The 22583-nt window shown below is 39.8% G+C and overlaps 1 protein-coding gene across 2 annotated transcripts in view; it reads left to right on the plus strand.

Annotated features, from left to right (window-relative positions):
* Positions 1-22583, plus strand: part of LOC149833498 (coiled-coil domain-containing protein SCD2-like) — an 80224-nt gene that overhangs the window by 27262 nt on the left and 30379 nt on the right. For both annotated transcript variants that reach the window (XR_016433427.1, XM_090015161.1), the window contains exon 13: positions 7114-7192. Coding sequence is in view for 1 of the 2 variants with exons in the window: in XM_090015161.1 (XP_089871287.1) it covers positions 7114-7192 (79 nt within the window). In the remaining variant the exon portion in view is untranslated. The remainder of the gene's footprint in view (positions 1-7113; positions 7193-22583) is intronic.

Consider the following 22583-nt stretch of genomic DNA (forward strand, 5'->3'; position numbering starts at 1 on the left):
TGCTTTTTGTAAGTAATATATAGAGGTAGTTCACCTATATTTTGTTGTATTGTTGGTTGTTGTTTAGATATTGGATGAACAGGAGAAACTGCTTGTTCATGCTAGACATAGGGAAAGCATTTGATTTAATAGACCTATGCTATTATATCAAGGATGGGATCTTCTAAATGCCATATCTGTAGTTCTTACAACTAGACCAACTTTTGTCATTAATAAATCTTGGGTTTCATACTTCTTCCTTTAAAGTCATGCTAGACCAAAGTTGCTAGTCGAGGAAGCGGGAAATAATTCGAGAAGCAGAAGCGGGAAGCACGAGATGACTTAGAAGCAAACCGAGAATCATCTCGTAAGCGAGAAGGGAAGCGACCTAAGAAGCGAAGAGAAAATGAAGAGGGAAGCAACCTAGGATTCGAATGAGAAGTGAATAGGAATCGAGTTTTCCCGATATTGGGCAAAAACTTTTTTGTTAAAGGCTCTAAGCCCCCCTCGCAAAAAAAAACTCACCTCCTAATATTGAGAAGCGAGTAGGAAGTGATCGGGGAAGCGAAATGGGAAGCATGCTTCCCATTTAAAAGGGTCGCTTCCCCGCACGTTTCGCCCTTCCAAAACGTGTTTTGGGGGAAGCGCGCTTCCCCGAGTGCTATAGCGTTTCCGGTAACCCTGTGCCAGACATAGGGAAAACATTTGATATAATAGACCTATGCTATTATATCAAGGTTGGGATCTTCTAAATGCCATATCTGCAGTTCCTACAACTAGACCAATTGTTGTCATTAATAAATCTTGGATTTCATACTTCTATCGAGATGAATTGATAACTTCATATTTCTCTTCCATGGCAACCGAACCACCAATATTCATCCTCATTGCTAGAAGCCTAGAACTCTTATTTTATGTTCTAGTTCAGGATCTGCAATTTACAGTTTGATATAGTAGCGGAGCCTCTGTGGTGAATTGTGCTGAGTCGATGCCCTTAAGAAATGTTGTAAACTGAGTATCGTGACTCTATCATGGTTGCAAGAAAATAATACTGTAATGTAGCTGTTGAAGTCGACTCCCATAGAAACGCACGAAAATAACTTACTTCATATTAGGTTTAATCTCTACTTAAATAGAGATTAACCATTTGTGTCAAATTACAAAAAAGACCCACAGTATATAAGAGAATAACGTATAAGGAGATAATAATATAAAAACCCCAAAAGGCCCTTATAAACACGAGCCCTTATAAACACTTCTCAACACTCCCCCTCAAGCTGGAGCAAATATATCAATCATGCTCAGCTTGTCACAACAATGAGAAAAACTAGCACTCGCCAGAGCCTTGGTGAAGACATCAGCTACTTGATCTTCGGAAGATATATGATCTGTGCAAATATAACCAGTCTGAACCAAGTCACGTACATAGTGACAGTCAACTTCAATATGTTTAGTCCTTTCATGAAATACTGGATTATTGGCAATATATGTAGCAACCCTATTGTCACACACCATCGACATAGGTAGGGATACTTTCACCTGAAGATCGGTTAGAAATGATTTTACCCACATCATCTCAGTTACGGTTTAAGCCATAGCTCGATATTCAGATTCAGCACTCAACCTGGCTACAACAGTTTGTTTCTTACTTCTCCAGGTAATTAGATTTCCTCCCACAAAAACACAGAATCCAGTTGTTGACTTTCTATCTTCAATTGACCCCGTATAATTTGCGTCAGTGTAAGCAACAACATCCAAGGATGCATTTTGTTTAAACAACAGTCCTTTACCAGAAGATAACTTTAAGTACCTGAGAACCATCATAGCTGCATCCCAATGAACTTTAGTGGGTTTATCCATGAATTGACTAATTTTACTCACTGCTAATGAAATGTCAGGTCTAGTAACAGTGACATATAACAACTTACTCACCAAGGATCTAAAACTGACACTATCTACATATTCAGACTCCTCATCAAACAAATGAGTTTTGGGATCCATAGGAATGTTAGCTGGCTTCGCTCCTAGCATTCCAGTCTCTTTTAATAAATACAAAACATACTTCCTTTGTGACAAAACTAAGCCCTCTTTGTTTCTTGCTACCTCGATACCCAGGAAATATCTGAGAGGACCAAGATCTTTAGTAACAAAATGTTTCTGAAGATGAGCCTTCGTTGCATAAATATCTTGGTCACTGCTCCCTGTCAATATGATATTATTGACATATGCCACCATAACAACAATTACAGCACTAGTTTTCTTAATAAACAAGGAATGGTCTGAGGCTGATCTCACAAAGCCAAAAATCGACATTACCTCAAATAATTTGTGAAACCATGCCTGAGGACTCTGCTTCAGGCCATAAATAGCCTTCTTCAACTTGCACACCTTCTGACACTCCCCCTGAACCTCAAAGCCTGGAGGTTGCTGCATGTATACTGTTTCGTGCAAATCCCCGTACAAAAAGACATTCTTTACATCCAACTGACATAAGTGCCATCCATAGTGCACAACGATTGAAAGAACAAGACGAGCAACTGGGAAAAAAGTTTCAAAGAAGTCGACACCATAAGTCTGAGTATAGCCTTTGGCAACCAATTGGGCTTTCTAGCGTTCAATGGATCCATCAGAGTTATATTTAATGGTATAGACCCATTTGTAGCCAACAATATCTGCATCAGCAGGTGGATCAACAAAGTCCCATATGCCCTAAGAGCGAAGGGCATCCATCTTATCCCGCATAGCCTGCAACCATTTAGGGTCGAAAAGAGCCTGACTGTGATGGAGCCGAACAGAGGAGACAGACAGAGCAAAAATGAAACTCTTCATGGATGCACCGAGATTAACTTCTGAGACAAACTAATAAATGAGATGAAGGGTGCACTGTCTCTTTCCCTTGCGCAGAACAATAGGAAGATCATCATCAAGAACAGGAACTTCAGTATGTTCAGGGATACTCACCTCAAGAGAAGTAGATAATGGAGGCATTGAGGTAGGTGGCGACCTGTGAGAGTAGACAATAGGAGGGTTTTGGTAACGATACATAGCAGAGGATGGAGCCAAAGACTAAGAGGGAAAAGACTCTAACGGAAAAGTATGGACCGGAAGAGGAAGGATATCGCCCTGGCTCTCCTGTAGCCTTGGAGTAGTACTTGAAAAATAGGGAATAGTCTCAAAGAAGGTAACGTCCGCACTGACATATTCTTTATAGGATGTAGGGTCATAGCAACAATATCCTTTTTTATTCTTAGGATATCCAAGGAAAACACATTTAATAGACTGCGAAGCAAGTTTATCTCGATTAGGACCCAACTTATGCACAAAGCACACATCCAAAAACTTTAGGAGAGATCGAAAAAAGCGGAACCTCTGGACGAAGAATTTGAATAGGAATCTGATATTCTACCGAGGTTGAGGGCATGCGATTTATGAGAAAGCCAACAGTTAAAACAACATCACCCCAGTATGATGCATGCATATTGGATTGAATCATTAAGCAACGAGCAACATTCAAGATTTGTCTATGTTTTCTCTCAACCACACCATTTTGCTGGGATGTATGAGGACAGGTAAATTGAGGTTGAATCCCATTTGCAGAATAGAATTGAAATAAATCTTTGGATTTGAACTCAGAAGCATTATCAGTGCGAACAACTTTAACACGCACGTCAAATTGAGTCTTTATTTCAACAATTAAAGATTTGAGAATAACAAGAACTTGAGACTGATCTTTTAACAGGAACACCCACGATAACCTTGAGAAATCATCAACAATAACCAAATAATAACGACACTGAGACCTACTAGGAATCCTACTTGGACCCCACACATTAACATGAAGAAGATCAAACAATCTTTGACTCGAAGGACTCTGACTGGAGGGAAAAGAACTTCGGTGATGTTTTCCTAATTGACATGTTTCACATTGAAAAGAAACTGAAGAGGATATATGAGGAATGATACAACGAAGTTTTGACACGGGAAGGTGACCTAGACGATGATGCCACAACAAAGGGCTTGAGGATGATGCCACAACAGAATAGACTGAACCCATTGGTTGATGTAGATAATAAACGTCACCTTCCTCATAGCCGGCACCAATCCTCTTCCTCGTCAGCAAGTCCTGAAACATGCAACACATGGGATCAAAAATCACCCTACAGTTTAACTCTTTAGTTATTCGACTAACAGATAATAAATTTTGTGAAAAAGAAGGGGCATGAAGAACATTTGACAATTGAAGAGTAGGGGAAATAGACATGTTTCCCTGCCCTACAATTGGGGAAGAACTGCCATCAGCAAGGACTACCCTCTTTTGATCAGAAACAAACTTTAAACTTAAAAAATTATACGAATTTCCACACAAGTGTCTAGATGCCCCAGAATCAATAATCCACCTACCACTTGGACCAGGTAGGCCATCACCTGCAGAGCACACAACATCAGCTACTGGAGAGCTCAAAGTAGATGGTCGTAAGGCTAGAAGCTCGTCATATTCAGTCTTGCTAAGAGTCACTGAATCATTGGTAAAATTAATATTGGAATAATCTGTATCTAATTTGACCACTTGAGCCTTGAGAGCAGTTTTAGCCGTTGAAGGAGGAGGCCTACCATGTTTGTCAAAACATCTATCTTCTAAATGACCAAATCTGCCACAGAAGGAGCACTGAAACTTGCCTCTGCCTCCAGTACCACGACCCCTTCCTCTGAAATTCGGGACAATTCCTCGACCACGACCAAATGAAACAGATAGAGCAAAGGGTTGGGTTTCCGATTGAGAATTAGGAAGAGACATAGCAAGCTTGCTCAGCCGATTATATGCATTAGCAAGTGTAGGAACATCTGATCCTGTCAACATCTGAACTTTAGCCACTGCATACTCTGATGATAGCCCAGTAAGAAATCGATCCACCATGGTCTGCTCCTGATGAATCTTATGTTGGTTGCAACACAAAGGTCTATGAGCATTCAACCTCTCAAACACAGCCTTTACTGATGCGTAGTATTGTGCCAATGTTTGATCCCCTTGCTGCAGTTGATAGATTTCCTGTTCTACCTGAAGAATACGACTCACATTTGTTTCTTGTGAGTACATATCCCTCAAGTTATCACACATCTGCTTGGCGGAAGAATAATAAATAAGACCATCGGCAATATGTGGTTGCACACTATTCATAATCCAGGACATAACTATATCATTGTCCTCTTCCCACGTTGCGTATTTTCCAACTTTTTCTTTAGGTTCAGACTCCAACAAAATATGCTTCCTGCGATGACCTGAAACTGACATCATAAATGTTTGAGACCATCTTGCATAGTTAGTCTCATCTAATTTTACTGATGTACCATACGAAAACGGATTTGCGAAGGCTTTATAATCTGCCGAAGCCTCTGTTTTCTGCTCCCCTTTTTGTGATTCAGCCATTACAGCAATAGTTAAAATATCACAGCAGTCACTTGACCTTCACACGGTCTGAGATCAGATTTCAGATCAGATATAACAAAAAAAAATTGCTATAGGCAGAGGTCACAAAAAAAACTGATGCACTAATAAAGACTGATGAACAGATTAGGCAGACGCAACTTTCAATGATAGGCTACTAACAAGAGATTAGGCATAGGCAGATGCAATCCAAACTGTCTTTAAAAAAATATCCACAACTCAGCTCTTACTGTCCACACGAATTGATCCACCAACTGATTCATAATCCAAACTATACTATCCAGGGCAACCTTGCCTAGATGAGTCCAATATTTTTTTTAAATAAAACTGATCTGGTACATACCACAATCACGCAGAACTTACTCCACCAACCTCAACGATCATGACTATTCGACATCAACAGGAACAACGATCGTGACTTTTCAACATCAACATCAACGATCAGATCTGATCCAGATCTCTGTCACGACACCATATCTATTTTAATGGTGCTTCAGCTGACAGAGACCCAACATCAGATCTAATTCTTCTGTGAGAGACGTCCTCCACCCAATCGATGATGTAGAAGGCTAGGGCACAAGCCTAATCGATGTTGAAGTCTGCAATAGGCTTCAGATGTCAATAGGCTTCAATAGGGATCAGATCTGCTGCTGCCGAAGAAGATGGGCAGACGTCAATAGGCTTCAAACGAGAAGGACCTCACCATGCTCTGATACCATGTTGAAGTCGACTCCCATAGAAACGCACGAAAATAACTTCATATTAGGTTTAATCTCTACTTAAATAAAGATTAACCATCTGTGTCAAATTACAAAAAAGACCCACAATATATAAGAGAATAACGTATAAGGAGACAATAATATAAAAACCCCAAAAGGCCCTTATAAACACGAGCCCTTATAAACACTTCTCAACAGTAACATGTTGTAATGTATTGTAAAACTCATAAATTTGCATAACATAAAATATAAAAAAAGAAAAGAACCACGTAATGGTTTATGAATGAAGCTAAACAATGTTGTAAATGTACAAAAGAATAGACTGTCAGAAAATGTTATGTTCTGTCAATATCGATATCGTACAGTACACTCTATATCTAGGTTTGATATGGTAGTGTAATGCGTGGTACTATATTATAACACCAATACATCCATGAAACTAGTTTCGAGAGTATGCCTTTTTTGGATATGTTGCGACTTTTACAACACTGCCCTTAAAATGATTTTAGTAGGTTTATCAATTTGACATCAGTCACTGATGAACATATGTAATGCATCCAGTTTTGGTATGAAAATTGATCAGTTTTTGTGTTGGCCTACAGAGGGGCATGGGAAAAATGTATCAGGATGCAGGCCAAAAATGAACTGGATCTAATTCCAAAATGTAGTGTTTATGTTTTAGAAGTTTTGACAATATTTTGAAATAGTGAACTTCCAAATGCTAGTTTTCTTATTTTGTGATAAAGGAGTGCCTTAAAATCGTCTTTATATTGTGTTAATTGTCTTGAAATTTTGCCAAGCTGGTTCATTTGCATCCTTTAGTCAGTCTTGCAAATGGACTAAGCAATTATTATTCAATAATGCTATTTCTTGGCTGTTGGAATCCTTGTCTGGGTGTGTGGGTGCTTGTTCTTCACTCTTTTTTATGCATGGTGCTGATTATATTTTGTTGGTGATGCTTTTTGGTTCAAGGTAGAGGATGCTGTTGTGCTTGCGCTTGCACAATATAGGAGGCCAAGCTTGGCTAGGTTGGTTAGTCATTCACTTTCAGGTTTGTTTTTCTATTGGAAAATATCTGCTGCATTCTCCACAATATGATGACCTTTACTGTTGTCTTGAATGCACTTTTATTAGGATCGATACGTGTCTTGACTCATTATATGCCACGGGGCCCAGGGCCCATCTACTATTTGGGTGCCTGAATAAAAATCGATGGGATGGTCAACTGGTCTATGAACATCAACGAGTTGAGTGGCCTGATCAGAAATAGATCTGGGCCACTAGCCTGGCCCATGGTCTGGCCCTGAAAAAGGGTAGACAGCCCGCAGGCCACCCTTGGGCTGGCCTATCTATGTCGGGCCTAGGCTTGTCTTTGAGCCTCAGCTCGACTGGAACATGGCTTTTAGGCCATGTGCATCCAAATGGACAGGCCAGTTTGATTGGGATGCAGCTCATTGAGGGGCCAGTCTGTTGCCCTCTCATAGCTTTAGTTGTCTTGTGTTTTTTGTCTCCTTTAAATGAGAGCTAGCTTTTAGTTGTCTTGTGCATGTGTGCATTGCGTGCTTCTTCCCCCTCTTCAAAAAGATCTTTGGCAGCTGCTAGGTTCTGATTTCTCTTCAAGAATCTTCCTTTAGGATATCTTTGGATATCACTGGGTTAGATTATCTGAGCAGTTTAGAATTGTAATTTTGTTGTTCCTGACATGAAGATATTGCTTTTATTCATTATGCTGTGATACATCAGAATGTGTTTGGAAAGAGAGCAAGAAAACAGGAGAAAGTAGCAGTTTCTTATTTTCAAGGAGAGAAAAGAGCTCTCTTTCTATGTTCAAGGAGAAAGATGCAAAAGAAATGGAGACTGGCGGATACCCACTTTTAAGGCTCTCTTATCATAGCCTTATATTCCAGAAATTTTAATTCTACTTAAATATCGTAGGGAAATTTATATTTTTGGCATGCCAGAGTATATCAAAAGATGGGTTAATTTGCAATATGAACCAAAGTTTCAAAATTTGAACTTACCCTTGGAATGTGTACTTTATAGTAGTGACTTGAAAAACTGGTACACATTTATTTATTTTTTTGTTTCTTTTTGTGAGTAAAATGGCATCATTATTTATGTTCAAGTTGTATGTCCTATGCTGCTTCTCTTCAGTTTCCTCTTCATTACTCCTGCATTTGAGATGGTAATTTGTTTTAGCCAGTTTTGAAGATAATATTTTTAACTATAAATAATGTCAGGCATGGTGCTATGCCATTGTTGTTGTTGTTTGTTTTTTTATCTTTTCTCAGTGCATATTTTTATGATAGGCACTTGCATTTACTTGTTTGAGTGGACATTTATTGTCAACTTTTGGCTTATGTTGACTTGTGCCAAGCTGTGTAATGAAATTAAGTATTCTTTACACCTCAAACAAGAGGCCAATACAAATCCCACAAAGGGAGCAAAGGACAATAGCCACATAGGGGCTTATAAGAACATACACGACAACATAAAAAATTATGTTCATTCACTTTAAATGCACACAAAATTCATGCTTTTTTCACCTTCAAGATATCAAGAAATCACCTAAAAAAACACAAAAGCCAGTGGTTGAGCGACGATCATTTACATCTCCCCAATCAAAGTCAGTATATACAATAATATCTAATGGGGGCGAGGATGATAAAAATAAACCATGATTCATAGTATTTTTAACATTTCTAACTAACTATTCTCATTACAACACTCATATGTCCTGTAGTGGGAGAATGCTAAAATTGACTAACAATATTAATAGCATGAGCAATATTAGGACGAGTAATAGAAAGGTAAGATAAGACTTCAATTATTTGGCGACATAGAGTTGGATCTTTTAGAAGTTCTTTATCACCTATCCTCATTTTTTGGATTAATGACCTCTGACGTGTCTACTCTCTTTTCATTCGTAAGCTATGTCACATGGGTGCGGGTGCGACACGGGTGCGGCGCAATTTCAAAATTTTTGGACACGGGGACTCGGCTATATATATATTTAAATATATATATATATATATATATATATATATATATATATATATAAGACTCGGTCAAAGTTGTGCCCATTAGGGGACAGGTGATGAGTTGTGAAGGCATTCTGTACACTTTCTTCATACAGGAATAATTCACTTTTGGGCACTTTCTTCATACACTGTAATAATTCACTTTCTTCGTACATGAAAAAACCACAAAAACTTGAGTTGTGCCCATTCTGTACTTAAAACTTGAAAATGTACAGGTTTTTTAGTTGTGATGGGTTTTTTTCCTTACAGCTGTAGCCCAGAAAATTTCAAAAAAAAAATTCAAAAAAAAAAAAAGTTCAAAAAATGGACCAAAATGACCCTAGGTGCGTTGACCACACCCAGGGTTGGGTTGACCGAGTCCGAGCCGCACCCGTGTCGGTGCGTGTCGACGCGGGTGCGGCGATCTTGGAGCCGAGTCCGTGTGACATAGTTCGTAAGGCTTGACCTTTCAATTATCTAGGTTGCATACTTAGCCTGAGACAAAAAATACCTTAGGGGTAAGTAAGCAATTTTTATCCCAAGAAAATATCAAAGAAAACCAAGATTTATTGTATCAAAGTTTCTTTTGAGAACATCCTTGATATGAGTAACTCTCTGTTTATCACCTCTTGTGATAATCATATCGTCCGGATAGAGGAGCAGGATAACTATATCTATAATAACCATAAATTTTTGTTAATGACTTGTGTTTATTAAAAATAAATAAATAAAATAAAATAAAATAAAATAAATCTAACTCAATGATCCACAGTTGGATCCACTTGTATCTAACTTGTGGATCCACATCACATGGATGAGGTGCAGACCCAACTTGAGGTTGGCATCCGGGTCTTAGGTCCGGACCCGGGCCGCGCCCCATGAAAAAAAATAAAAAATTTGAAAGGTTAAAAGGGTTCAGCCGCTACAGGGCTGAACCCGATAAGGAGCGAGATGGGGGAGGGCGTTAGGGTTCAAGACCCTAACACTGTGCTATTTCGGGGGAGGGGTCGTGCGCAGCCGCCAGGAGGAGGCTCCTTCCTTTTCGGGAGGCCACCCTCCTACAAAGGGGACTCTTCTGTTCCTCTTTTCCTCCCTCTCTGTCTCCCTCCCGATCGCCCCTTCACGGCAGAGGATCGGTGGCCAGAAAAATCTCCTTCTCGCAACAGCGGCAGCCCCCAAGCGCCGGTTCTGAGGTACGGGTTCTTCTTTTGTTGTGAATGAGAACAAAGACATGGATTTGTATTCCATGCAATGATTTGGTAAAAATACATGGGGAAAGGAGTAAATCAAGAGATTTACCCTAATAAGAGTTTGATTACCATCTTTTTTGGAGTTTATTCATGGGAAAATGTATATTTACGTAATCGTGATTGTGGATCCCCAAAACTGGACAGATTTGCTATGTTTAGGACATGCGCAAATCTGATCCAGGTTTAATACATGTATATTCTTTGTAATGGGGTGCGAGAATGGGTAGTTTTTTTGTACCTTTGCAATTTAATTGTTGTGTATACCCTGTTCTGTTCTTTTTGTGAAACAGATTGGAAGTTTTGTCAGATTTTGTATTATCAGTAGATACGCTTTTTTCTCATAGTGGAATTGTGTCACATTTTAAGCATGCTCTGGTTTAATTGTCATTATGTTGGATTTTTTTTATGTCAAACATTACGGGCTGATTCATGTGATACCAAAAGCTAGGGCACTGTCCCTGACATGGTTCCCTGGAGGGTGTGGCTGAAAGAGATTTGGTGTGTGACTGTGGGAATTGAGTTCGGGGGAAAAGAAAGGGGAACATCATAATAACTAGTTCTTTACCTTTGGTTCCTGAAAGTCTGACTAGATTCTTTTGAACGTCTTGTCTTCCAACGTTTCTCTGCATGTCTATGTGTGTGTACAGAGATAGATGCTGCTGGTTCTGTACTTTATATTGCAAGAGTACTTAGTGACTAAGTATATCATCCATTCTTACCTAAATTTTTCATATGTGGGATGGAAAGAAATTCATATCATATTATGGGGACTAAGAATGCTTCTTGCCATTTCAACTCTTTTTCAAAAATATTGTTCCTGTTCTTAAGCATACTGTGTTGTCTTTCTGACTACCTAGCATCTTTCTAGAGAGAACTATTGTGTTAATACGGTCTAATCTTTTCACTTATACAAGCTTTGTAACTAATGGATGTAGCTTCTTATTCAATTCCTATGTAACACGAGTATTTCAAAGTCCTGTCCATCTGGTATCTACACCATTACTTCTGGGTGCTGACCATGCTTTACAAAAAAAAGGGAAACCTTGTTTTTGTAAATAACCAGCAGTCTGGCCAGCTTAGGCCAGACTGTGGCCTGCTGTCGGCAGACCTGCTGGGCATGTTAAAATATATGTAATTCATATATATATATATATTTATATATATATATATATGTAATACCCGATAGGGGTATTTTTGTCATTTCACAAGTACCCGATAGGGGTACTTGTTTTTCTTATTTTATTTTCCTCTTTATTTTTTGTAAATCATATTTTTTTATTTTTTGTTTTTTTGCTCACACAAAAGGGGCCCCACCATGTAGTCGATGGGGCCCCCAACGGTCACATTTGTGACCGTTGGGGGCTCCCAACGACTACATGGGGAGCCCCCTAGGTGGCTCTCCTTTTAAGGCCTCTTGGCCCTTCCCCTCTCCTTCTTTTGTATATAAATAGGGGTGAACCCCTCTTGTATTTCTTACACTTGAGAGCTCTCTCTATTTCAATAAGAGACATTTATATTTTTATGTTGTGTTGTCTCTTGTGGGTTTGGGTATTAGCCCTTGTTGTTTGTTCATTAGTGGATGTTGTAAGTGCTTAGTGCACTCTTTGCTTTTCCGCATATTTCATTACATGGTATCAGATCCTTGTGTTTGCTCTTCTTCTTAATATAGCTAGTTGTGTAGCTATATTTTTTTCTTGTTGTATCTCTTCTTTTTATCCTCTTGTAAGTGATTATTATGGAAGGAGAACAAAAGATTGATCTCTCCTTCAAGCTCAATGGCTCCAACTACATGATGTGGGCCGCCGCCATGGAAAACAACCTCAAGGGGAAAAAGCTTTGGGGATATGTTATGGGCACTATTCCGGAACCACAACTCCAACTAACTAAGATGAAGGTGATCAAGAAAAAGCTCTTGAAGGAGATGCCTGCATGAAGGCCATTGAAGATCACCGATCTAAAATAGAAGATTGGGAAAGTAAGCATGCCAAGATTCTTGCTTGGTTCATGAACAATGTGGAGCTCAAGATTTGCGCCAACATTGCCAAATTTCGGATGGCAAATGAAGCATGGTTCTTCATAAAAGGTATGTTTACCCAAAAAGACCTTGCTCGTCAATTCTTTCTTCAAGAAAAAATCCGGACTATCAAGCAAGGAGAAATGAGTGTTAGGGACTACTTTAGCACTCTTGGCCCTCTATGGGATGAGCTATCTTTACTAGAACCAAAATGGGTTTCTAGTATAGATGTGGAATTAAGGAGAGAACAAATGGAAAAAGAACACTTTTTCCAATTTTTACATGGGCTTAGGCCTGAATATGAGCAAGTTAGATCCTCACTACTACATAGATCAAAGCCTCTTCCCTTGGAAGATGCCATAGCCGAAATATGCCAAGAAGAAACCCGTCTTGGCATGATTAAAGGAGGAGATGATGTCTTGGCCGTATCAAAACCCGACAACCATATGAAAACTTACAAACCTCCACATTTTGGAAGGCAAAATAACTATAATGGCAATTATAGAAAAGCCATTTGCCATCATTGTCAAGAACCGGGTCATATAAGACCTAATTGCCCTAAGTTGAATGAAGCACCAAAAAATAAGGTTGCTTCCGTTGAAGAAGCTACTCAAAAGAAAGAGGAAGCAATCAAAGGAAATGACTCTTTTTCTCTTGCTCAACTATCGGAAGCACTACAAACTCTACTCAAGATTCCATCAACTTCGGGTGCCGCCGTAGCTTCCTCCTCTCCTCCAGGTATGTCGTCTTGGATCCTTGACTCTGGAGCTTCCTTTCATATGACCCCTCTTGAAAATGAGCTTTCCGATTTATGTAATAATTATAAAAACTCCTATGTTTCAACTGCCGATGGTACATCTTTAAAAGTAAAAAGTTTTGGAACCTTAAACTTTTCAAAAGATTTCTTTGTGCCAAACGTGAGAGTTGTACCTCAACTTAATTTAAATCTCCTCTCTGTTGCTCAAATATGTGATCATGGATGTAAAATCTCCTTCTCAACTAAGGATTGCTCTATACAGGATCTCCGGTCCGGGAAGTTGATTGGGCAAGGCCATAGGAGGGGAGATCTCTATTACATGAGCAACTTGAAACTCCCCATGAACTCTTTTTGTAACCATGTCCAAGATAAAAATATTGATATTTGGCATCAAAGACTTTGGACATCCAAGTTTCTCAAAAATGTACTCCTTTCCATTTGGAAAGAAATTTTGTAATGAGAAACATTTTGTTTGCAAGAATTGTATTTTTGGCAAAATGAAATCTACTCCTTTTCCAAACCGAACTTTTGTGTCCAAAAGACCTTTTGAGTTAGTCCATTCAGATGTTTGGGGTCCTTCTCCCGTCATGTCTAAAGGAGGGTACTCCTATTACGTCACTTTCATCGATGACTACACTAGGTATGTATGGATCTACTTTCTCAATTTAAAATCCGAAGTCTTTGATTTTTTCAAAAAAATTCATATGATAGTTAAAAATCAGTTTTTAAGTAATATCTCTACTCTTAGATCCGATTCGGGTGGAGAATATTTATCAAATGAATTTCAAAACTATTTAGAAGTAAATGGAATTTGTCATCAAAGATCGTGTCCTAGGACTCCCCAACAAAACGGCTTGGCCGAAAGAAAGCATAGGCACATCATGGAAACCACTAGGACACTCCTTATTTCCAAAGAAATTCCAAAGAATTTTTGGGCCGAAGCGGCCTTAACCTCAACTTACTTAATAAATAGAATGATATCTTCATCCTTACAAAATACATCTCCATACGAAAAACTATTTGAAAGAACTCCCGACTTCAATAGATTGAGAGTCTTTGGATGTAAATGTTTTGTCCTTACTCATAAACAGGACAAATTATCTCATAAAGCTATTGAATGCGTTTTCTTGGGTTATGGAGAAAATCAAAAGGGTTTTAGATGTTTTGACTTGAAAAATAACAAACTCTATGTATTCAAAGATGTAACATTTTTGGAAAATGAAAATGGTTTTGTGAAAACTAAAGATATTGACGAAAGTGAATATTCTTTTTTATTTGATCTTCTATCTCAAGAAGATGAGACTCCTCAAGAAGAGGAAATCTCTAATGTGTCTTTGAATGACCTAGAGGAAATTCCTCTTGATAATGTTATAGATGAGAATAATAGACCACTCCAAACATATGTTAGACGTGGTCAACAATCTCAGATGAGCGCCTTAGAAAAATACTCTCAAGGATCCAACATAGAAGAAACCTCTTTAAGGAGATCCAGTCGGATCTCCAATCCTCCTAATAGGTTTGTTTCCTATGAGTCCCTAACTCCAAGATATAGAGCATGTCTAATTGCGTTGCATTCATTTCATGAACCCTCACAATATAATGAGGCCAAAGATATTCCTCAATGGGTTGAAGCCATGAACTTAGAGCTTAGTGCCCTTGAAAAAGCAAAAACTTGGGAAATAACTTCGTTACCCACTGGAAAGAAATCAATAGGATGTAGATGGGTCTTCAAAATTAAAACCAAGAGTGATGGTTCATTAGAACGTTATAAAGCACGGTTAGTAGCTAAAGGATATGCTCAGGAATATGGAATAGATTATGAAGAAACTTTCGCACCTGTTGCTAGAATGACGAGTGTTAGGACTGTTATTGCTATTGCGTCTGTGAAAAAATGGCCTATCTATCAACTCGATGTTAAGAATGCATTTCTAAATGGCGAATTAAATGAAGAAGTTTACATGGATCCCCCACCTGGAGTATGTATTGGTAAAAATAAGATTCTCAAACTTAAAAAGGCATTATATGGTTTAAAACAAGCCCCAAAGGCTTGGCATGATAGATTTAGTAATGTAATGACAAGTTTGAATTTTCGTTTATGTTATACTGACACTGCTTTGTTTGTGAAAAGTGCAGGGTCTTCAGTAGTTATTTTACTACTTTATGTTGATGATATGATCATCACAGGAAGTGATGAGCAAGACATTAATGATATTAAAAAGGTTTTGAAAGAAAATTTTGATATGTCTGACCTTGGTTTCCTTAAGATATTTTTTAGGAATTGAAGTGACGTACTCTCCTCGAGGGTACATTCTCTCTCAGATGAAACTGGCTGCTGACATCTGTTCCAAATCTGGTATCTCCGATGATAAGAAGACAGAAACCCCAGAAGTCATCAATGCAAAATTAAGGTTGGAAGATGGAACACCTCTCGAGGATCCTACTCCCTACCGGCAACTTGTTGGGTCTCTAACCTATTTATCCATCACACGGCCAGACATTTCTCATGTCGTCCACTCTGTCAGTCAGTTTCAACATGCACCTACAACCGTGCACATAAGTGCAGTCTTAAGGATTGTCAGATATATCAAAAATACCATAACTAAGGGAGTTTTTCTTTCTTCTGCCTCGTCACTTGATTTAATTGCTTATACTGATGCAGATTGGGGAGGAAATCCCAATGACCGAGTCTCAACTACCGGATTTTGTGTTTTCTTAGGTGACTCTATGATTTCGTGGAGATGCAAGAAGCAACACAAAGTATCCTTGTCCTCGACGGAAGCAGAATATCGTGCTATGGCCACTACAACCATGGAACTTGTGTGGCTAAGAAGCCTCCTCAGTGATATGGGCATTGTCATCTCTACTCCTTCGAAGATGTGTTGCGACAACAAAAGTGTAATCTATATTGCAAGCAATCACACCTTCCATGAGCGTACTAAGCATATTGAGATGGACTACCATTACGTTCGGGATGAATACCTAAGAGGAACTATAGCACTACCTTACGTCACATCAGAGTACCAGTTGGCGGACTTCTTCACTAAGGCTCTTGCGGCTCCTCGGTTTTTGTTTCTCCTTAACAAGTTTTCGGTTATATCCCCGTAAAGCTTGAGGGAGGGTGTTAAAATATATGTAATTCATATATATATATATATTTATATATATATATATGTAATACCGATAGGGGTATTTTTGTCATTTCACAAGTACCCGATAGGGGTACTTGTTTTTCTTATTTTATTTTCCTCTTTATTTTTTGTAAATCATATTTTTTTATTTTTTGTTTTTTTGCTCACACAAAAGGGGCCCCACCATGTAGTCGATGGGGCCCCCAACGGTCACATTTGTGACCGTTGGGGGCTCCCAACGACTACATGGGGAGCCCCCTAGGTGGCTCTCCTTTTAAGGCCTCTTGGCCCTTCCCCTCTCCTTCTTTTGTATATAAATAGGGGTGAACCCCTCTTGTATTTCTTACACTTGAGAGCTCTCTCTCTTTCAATAAGAGACATTTATATTTTTATGTTGTGTTGTCTCTTGTGGGTTTGGGTATTAGCCCTTGTTGTTTGTTCATTAGTGGATGTTGTAAGTGCTTAGTGCACTCTTTGCTTTTCCGCATATTTCATTACAGGGCAGCAGGTTGCTTTCAAAGATTATTTTCTGGAAAAAAATGTTTAGAACTTTAAAAAAAAAAATAATAACCCATGTGGATGGCAGCCAGCCGAGTGGGTCTCGGCTGACTGCCAGACCTTGGCAGCATGACAGGTGGTGCCCAGGCCCAGTCTGGGCCGTGTGGCACCCTGTCAGCCCCAGCCGACTTTCGGCTGGGTGCTGGCCTGTCTGCCCTACAAGTTAATAAAAAAAAGAACGCATTATATATATATATATATATATATATATATATATATATATATATATATATATATAGGTTAGTCCAGAATTGCACAGGTTACATTGATTTCTATACATATATATACTCATGTTTAAGTGTTTAATTGATTGTTTAGCTACATACATGATCATCGTTTATGCATCCTGTCATGCCTATTTACAATGTGATTAAAATACATGTCATGTAAAGTTGTTATGCATGCATCAATGTAATCAACATGGCAGAAATGTTATGAGTGCTACTATGATTTAGCTAAACATGTAATCGTCCTTGGTTGCTGTCGTATAAGCTGTTTCCAATGCTTAAACTGAATATTATATGCTGAGTTAAAAAGTGTTAACACATGGTGGTTTACTTATACATGATCATGCATGGAATTGATGTGGGATTGCCTGTAAGTGACTGCATGATGTGTTCACAAGTTTGCTTAAAGTGAATTGTAAGTGAAAGCATGCAGTTGACATGAATCCATGTATTAAATGAGATTATGCGTTGGACATGAACTTTTGTATTGAATGAGAGCATGCAATAGACTTGAACATGTGCATTACATGAAAGCGTGCATGTACCACTATCATATGAACTGAATATAAGCATGTTTCTAAATGTTCTTGTTTTCCTGCGCATAGTGGAAATTTGCATATATGAATGTGCACATAGAAAGCATGTGATTTATTTCATATATGGCATGTTATGGTTTTCGCATATGGTGCATTGATGATCGAAATGAATCATCGTGGGTTAGGTGGGCCTCGAGGAGTGGTTTGCTCCTTTATTTATTTTAAATGCATCACAAAAATCACATTAATAGCTTGCATTATATTGCATTGTTCTATGTGTTTCCACGGGCGAGAGTCTCGTGATGGCTCTCGCAGGGGTAGATGCGAGTTGTTGCCTTTGTTTGCATGCTGAATTTGCAAATTAAAGAAATTGGATAATGATAAATTAATAAAAATAAAAGAACATTGTAATGTATTTTCTAAGATATCTCGTCGGGAGTACGGGACTCTTGGAGTTGCGGTTTTGGAAAAACCGAAAGGATACAAAAACTCTGTGTGCATTGTTGTTGCCTCTGAACCCGATATTGAGGTTCTTTCTTCTGGCTACGATTTTAGGGAGAGTCTGTCACTTTGCCTGGGGGTGGTGTGTTAGACACAGATGTTGTTTTGGTATACCAAGAAAAGTGACACTTATGGATGGGTGATCCCTGGTGTCTCCGACATTAAATGGGTGGTTTAATGTTTCGAAGCTTGTTTCGGTCGAGGGCTAAGTTTGAAACCCAATAATAAAATACAAATTGTGTGCTAAGCTACCCTAGGAACCTAACTTGACCTCGGGGTTTTTACCCGTTTGGTATATCTGCGGGCAACAATAATTAAAAAAGAAACTTAAATTGTGTACACTTAATAGGGACATGCATATGAAAAGAAAATTTTAATAAGAGGTACTTTGCACTGAAGCCATGCATATTCCTGTTATGCATTAGATCATGCATGTTTACATGTTTTTCTTAATTGTTAAATGTTGGTGAATGCATAATATTGTTCTCTAATACATGTCATATAGTCGTATTGCTTAAATAGTGATCTCTGCTATTGCTTACATGTTTCTTCATGCATAATAAATGTTCCCTGTTGCATGAATGCTTAAGTGAGTTATGTAATTATCATAATTGCATTCCCCTAGATTATTGCATAAAATCTTATCTATATTCTTTAGTTCATTTATTTCATTAGAGTGATTCGTACGCAGAATTCTTCAAATTTCTGACACCCTTTTTTGTGGTTTTTCGCAGCCGCAGAAGATTAGTGAAGCGACTAGCTTCTAAAAGAGCTACAGGTGTCACTGTAAAACCCACGTAAAAAAAAATCCGGACCTGGGTCGGGTCGGGACCCGACCCAGGCCCGCCCTCGTTAGGGTTTTAAAACCCGACACAAGGGAGGATTTGTTTAAAAACAACCCCCCCCCCCAACTCATGCCGCTCCACCCCCCCTCGACAGGATAAGGGAAACCCTTTTAGGGTTTCCCCAAAGATCGCCCTCCTCCAAAGTCTTTAAGAGAAGGACAGGAGGGGAGGAGAGGCACACCTCCCTTCTCTCCTCCTCCTCTCCTCTCTACGTTGCTGCCTCCTTTTTCCAATCGCTGCCACCGACGACCTCGCAAGGGAGCCGACATCGACGACGGCGCTCCCCTTCCAGGTACGCCCTCTATCTCCTCAGTCTTCTCCTCCCCCGCCTTATGATCCTCTTTCCGCTCCCTCTGCATCAATCGGAGGCCCGACAGGTGGCCTACGGGGCCCCTATCGTCTCCCCCTCTCTCTTGAGGTTGCCGGAGAGCCAGCAGGGGGCCAGTCACCCCTACGGCACCCCCTCCTCTCCTATGGGCTATCAGACGACCGATGGGAGGTCGGGCATCCCCTGTCTCACCCTCCTCCCTCTTTTCCCTCTCCTTGAGGGCTTGCCGAGAGGCCGACAGATGACATACCGCCTGTGTCGTGCCCTCCTATTCCCTCTATGCCTACCTGAAGGGTGGCAGGGGACCGATACCCCCCCTGTCGCACCTTCCCCCTTGTTTCGCCACTGTTCCGTCAAGAGGGGGGTCGGCCCCTGCCATTATTCGTTTTGTCAGGCAGGGGCTGAGGCCCCTTCCGGTTGCCGTTTTGTCTGGCAGGGACTGAGCCCCATGCCATTCATTGTTTTGCAAGGGCCGAGGCCCCTATCGTCCAGTATTGTCAGGCAGGGACCCGAGTCCCTGCCATTTGTTGTTTTTGTGAGGCAGGGGCCTAGGCCCCTGCCGTTTGTTGCTTTGGCAGGCAGGGGCCGTGACCCCTGTCGTTCGTTGTTTTGGCCGGCAGGGGCCTCAGCCCCTGCCATTCACTGCTTTGTCTGGCGGGGGCTGAGGCCCCTGCCATCCGCTGTCCTGTCAGACAGGGGCCGAGGCCCCTGTCATTCGTTGTTTGGTCAGACATGGGCCGATACCCCTGCCACTCATTTGATTCCGCCGATAGGGCAGGTCTTACCATTGGCCTTCTGTTCTTTTTGACAGCTACGTCATAATAACTCTCACACTCTTGCAGATTTACGCAATAGGTCTCGTTCGTGCTTCGCGGCCCGACCCTCGTATTATCCTCGCATGTAGGCGTACGCAGCTACACAACATTCCGAGGTAGGGTAAAGTCGCACAAAAGGGCAATGGATGAACCTAATTAAGTTGAAATAATTAAGTTGCCCATGCTAGACATGCTTAGAGTTATATTGCTTTTGCATTGCGTATTTTCTTGTTTGCATGCTCATGGGTCGAGGTACAATTTTATTCTTCGATTATTATTTTGCGTAGTTGTTTATGAGTTTAAGGTGGGGTTTCGTACTTCCTGAAATACATATGCCCTTGTTTGCTTGCATACATTTTTGCCTGCACGTTTCCTTTGAGTGAGGTACGACTTCGTGTCTCATGTATTACTTATGACCTTATGTGTTTGTCTAAGTGGCCAAGGTATGGTTTTGGTACCTCGTGTGTTACTTATGTGCTTTTTGCTCGAGGTGCGGCATCGCAAGTCGAGAGTTGTTTGTCGTCATGTTATAACCTGCATATGTTCACACTTATGGTAAATATGTACTTACATAAATGTAGTCTTGTGCCTATCCTGATTTCACTTGTTTTCAAAACACTAGAAGTTGTGCTTGTGCATTGCAGTTCTTTAAAAGCGAGTTTCCTTCTGCGAACCCAATGCTCTTCAAATTGCACAGCTTTTGCAAAGTTAAGTTTTAAGCTTCGCAGGATTGCGAAGTTACATTTGAGCCCTCTCAAGTCCACACACTTGGGAGAAATGTTTTATAACCTCGATTCAAGTTGCGGCTCAATTTGAATAACCCGGATTGGGGGCAGGAGCCTATGATCGAGTGAGGTTAGGACCCATTCTTCATTTATTAAACCTAGTGTCGCGTGTCGTGCGAATCATGTCAATATTAAGATAAATTTTGGATGCAAGATTGATAATGATGTGCCTTGTGTGAATGACTCAATATGGCATTGTGGCTTTTAAGGATGAATTGTGCCAAATGAGCACTCCTATATTCTTTGGATCGTTATGAAGTTGTGTGTTGGGTGTTCCTTTTGAGAAGCCTACGCACCTCCCTTTTTCAGTGAAGCGTACTTTTAGACATGCAAGACATGTTAAGTACTTTGTTGATCGGACGAGAGATCCGAGACGACCTTGTATCATGAAATATGCAAAATATTGTTGAAATGAATTCAAGACTTATCTTGCCAAATTGTATTGTGTTACTTCTTATGCAAATAATATCTGTTGGGGTTTCTTTGGTGAAACCATATCCCTTTCATCGTAGTCGTACTTTTGACAAGTATGACTGTACCTTTTGACAAGTACGTCTTCTTACATTGCGATGATTGGATGAGTAGGTTATGGCAACATCGATTAGTGCAAATAACAAAATGTTGTGATCACCTAAATAGGTGATGATTCCGCCTTCACCGGCAAGATACTCTAGTTGGGTCGAAAGACCAGAGTATGTAGAATGGGTCTTCAGTTAACTAACCCTGATGTACTCATTCGAACCGCTGACTCCTGTCTGGAGAGAGGATGAGAAGGTACAAAAACTTCGATGGACAAACCATTAATGGCAGTTACGAGCAAAAGACTCGGCTTCCCCAGTCATCGGAGTTAGGGGAAAGAGACTACCATAATTATCCTAGGTGGTAGCTCTCCATGTTCGGGATGCATCCATTGTTTATGCTGCTTTGGGGACTTCTCTCTTGGTCACCGACCGTCCCCTTAGGTGCGGACTCAGTCAGCTATCCGGGTTATCATAAAATACATAGCATAATAAACCCCCGGATCAGTCTAGGTTGTTTCTAGAGTCGTGCCTTGTGCGTACCCACTTGGCCAGTTAATATCGAAACATAATTTAAATCCGATCACACAATTTGTTGAGTTATGCACGTATGAAAGTTATAGTGTGAAACAGGTTCAATACTTATGGAATTGTGTGTGTGGTTGATGTAGCATTGTATTTTGCTAGTTAAATTTCTTATGCAGTTCTTTGCTTGTAATAGTTAGCCTACTTATGCCAGTAAAATGCTTTTAAAAATTCTAGCATCGTGCTCATAATAGTTTGCTCCATGACACTGCTGAAAGCAAATTGCTATTTAATTGCATGTCTACTTGACATATTAAATTATTCTGCTCAATTATGTTCTATATTGTCCTGTTCGTGCACCTACCAGTTTTTAGTGAAACTGACCCATTTTATAGGCAGGTGATGGATAGATAATACAATCTGCGATGGCACGATGGCGTGATGAGATCAAGATTGAGCTCTTTCCCTGACGTTTCGCTCCTGAGGACATGTTGGTAAATTTGGTATAAAGTGTATTTCAAAATTTCTCTTTTTATTAAACCTTGAGTTACTAAAACTGTTTTTGTAAACTTCTTCTTGGTTTCAACAAACGAATTCTTAATCATTGAAATTGCATTTTAAAACCATTTGATTTC

The sequence above is a fragment of the Nuphar pumila genome, chromosome 7 (assembly GCF_984573655.1).
Source record: "Nuphar pumila chromosome 7, dmNupPumi1.hap1.1, whole genome shotgun sequence".
Taxonomy (NCBI): Eukaryota; Viridiplantae; Streptophyta; class Magnoliopsida; order Nymphaeales; family Nymphaeaceae; genus Nuphar; species Nuphar pumila.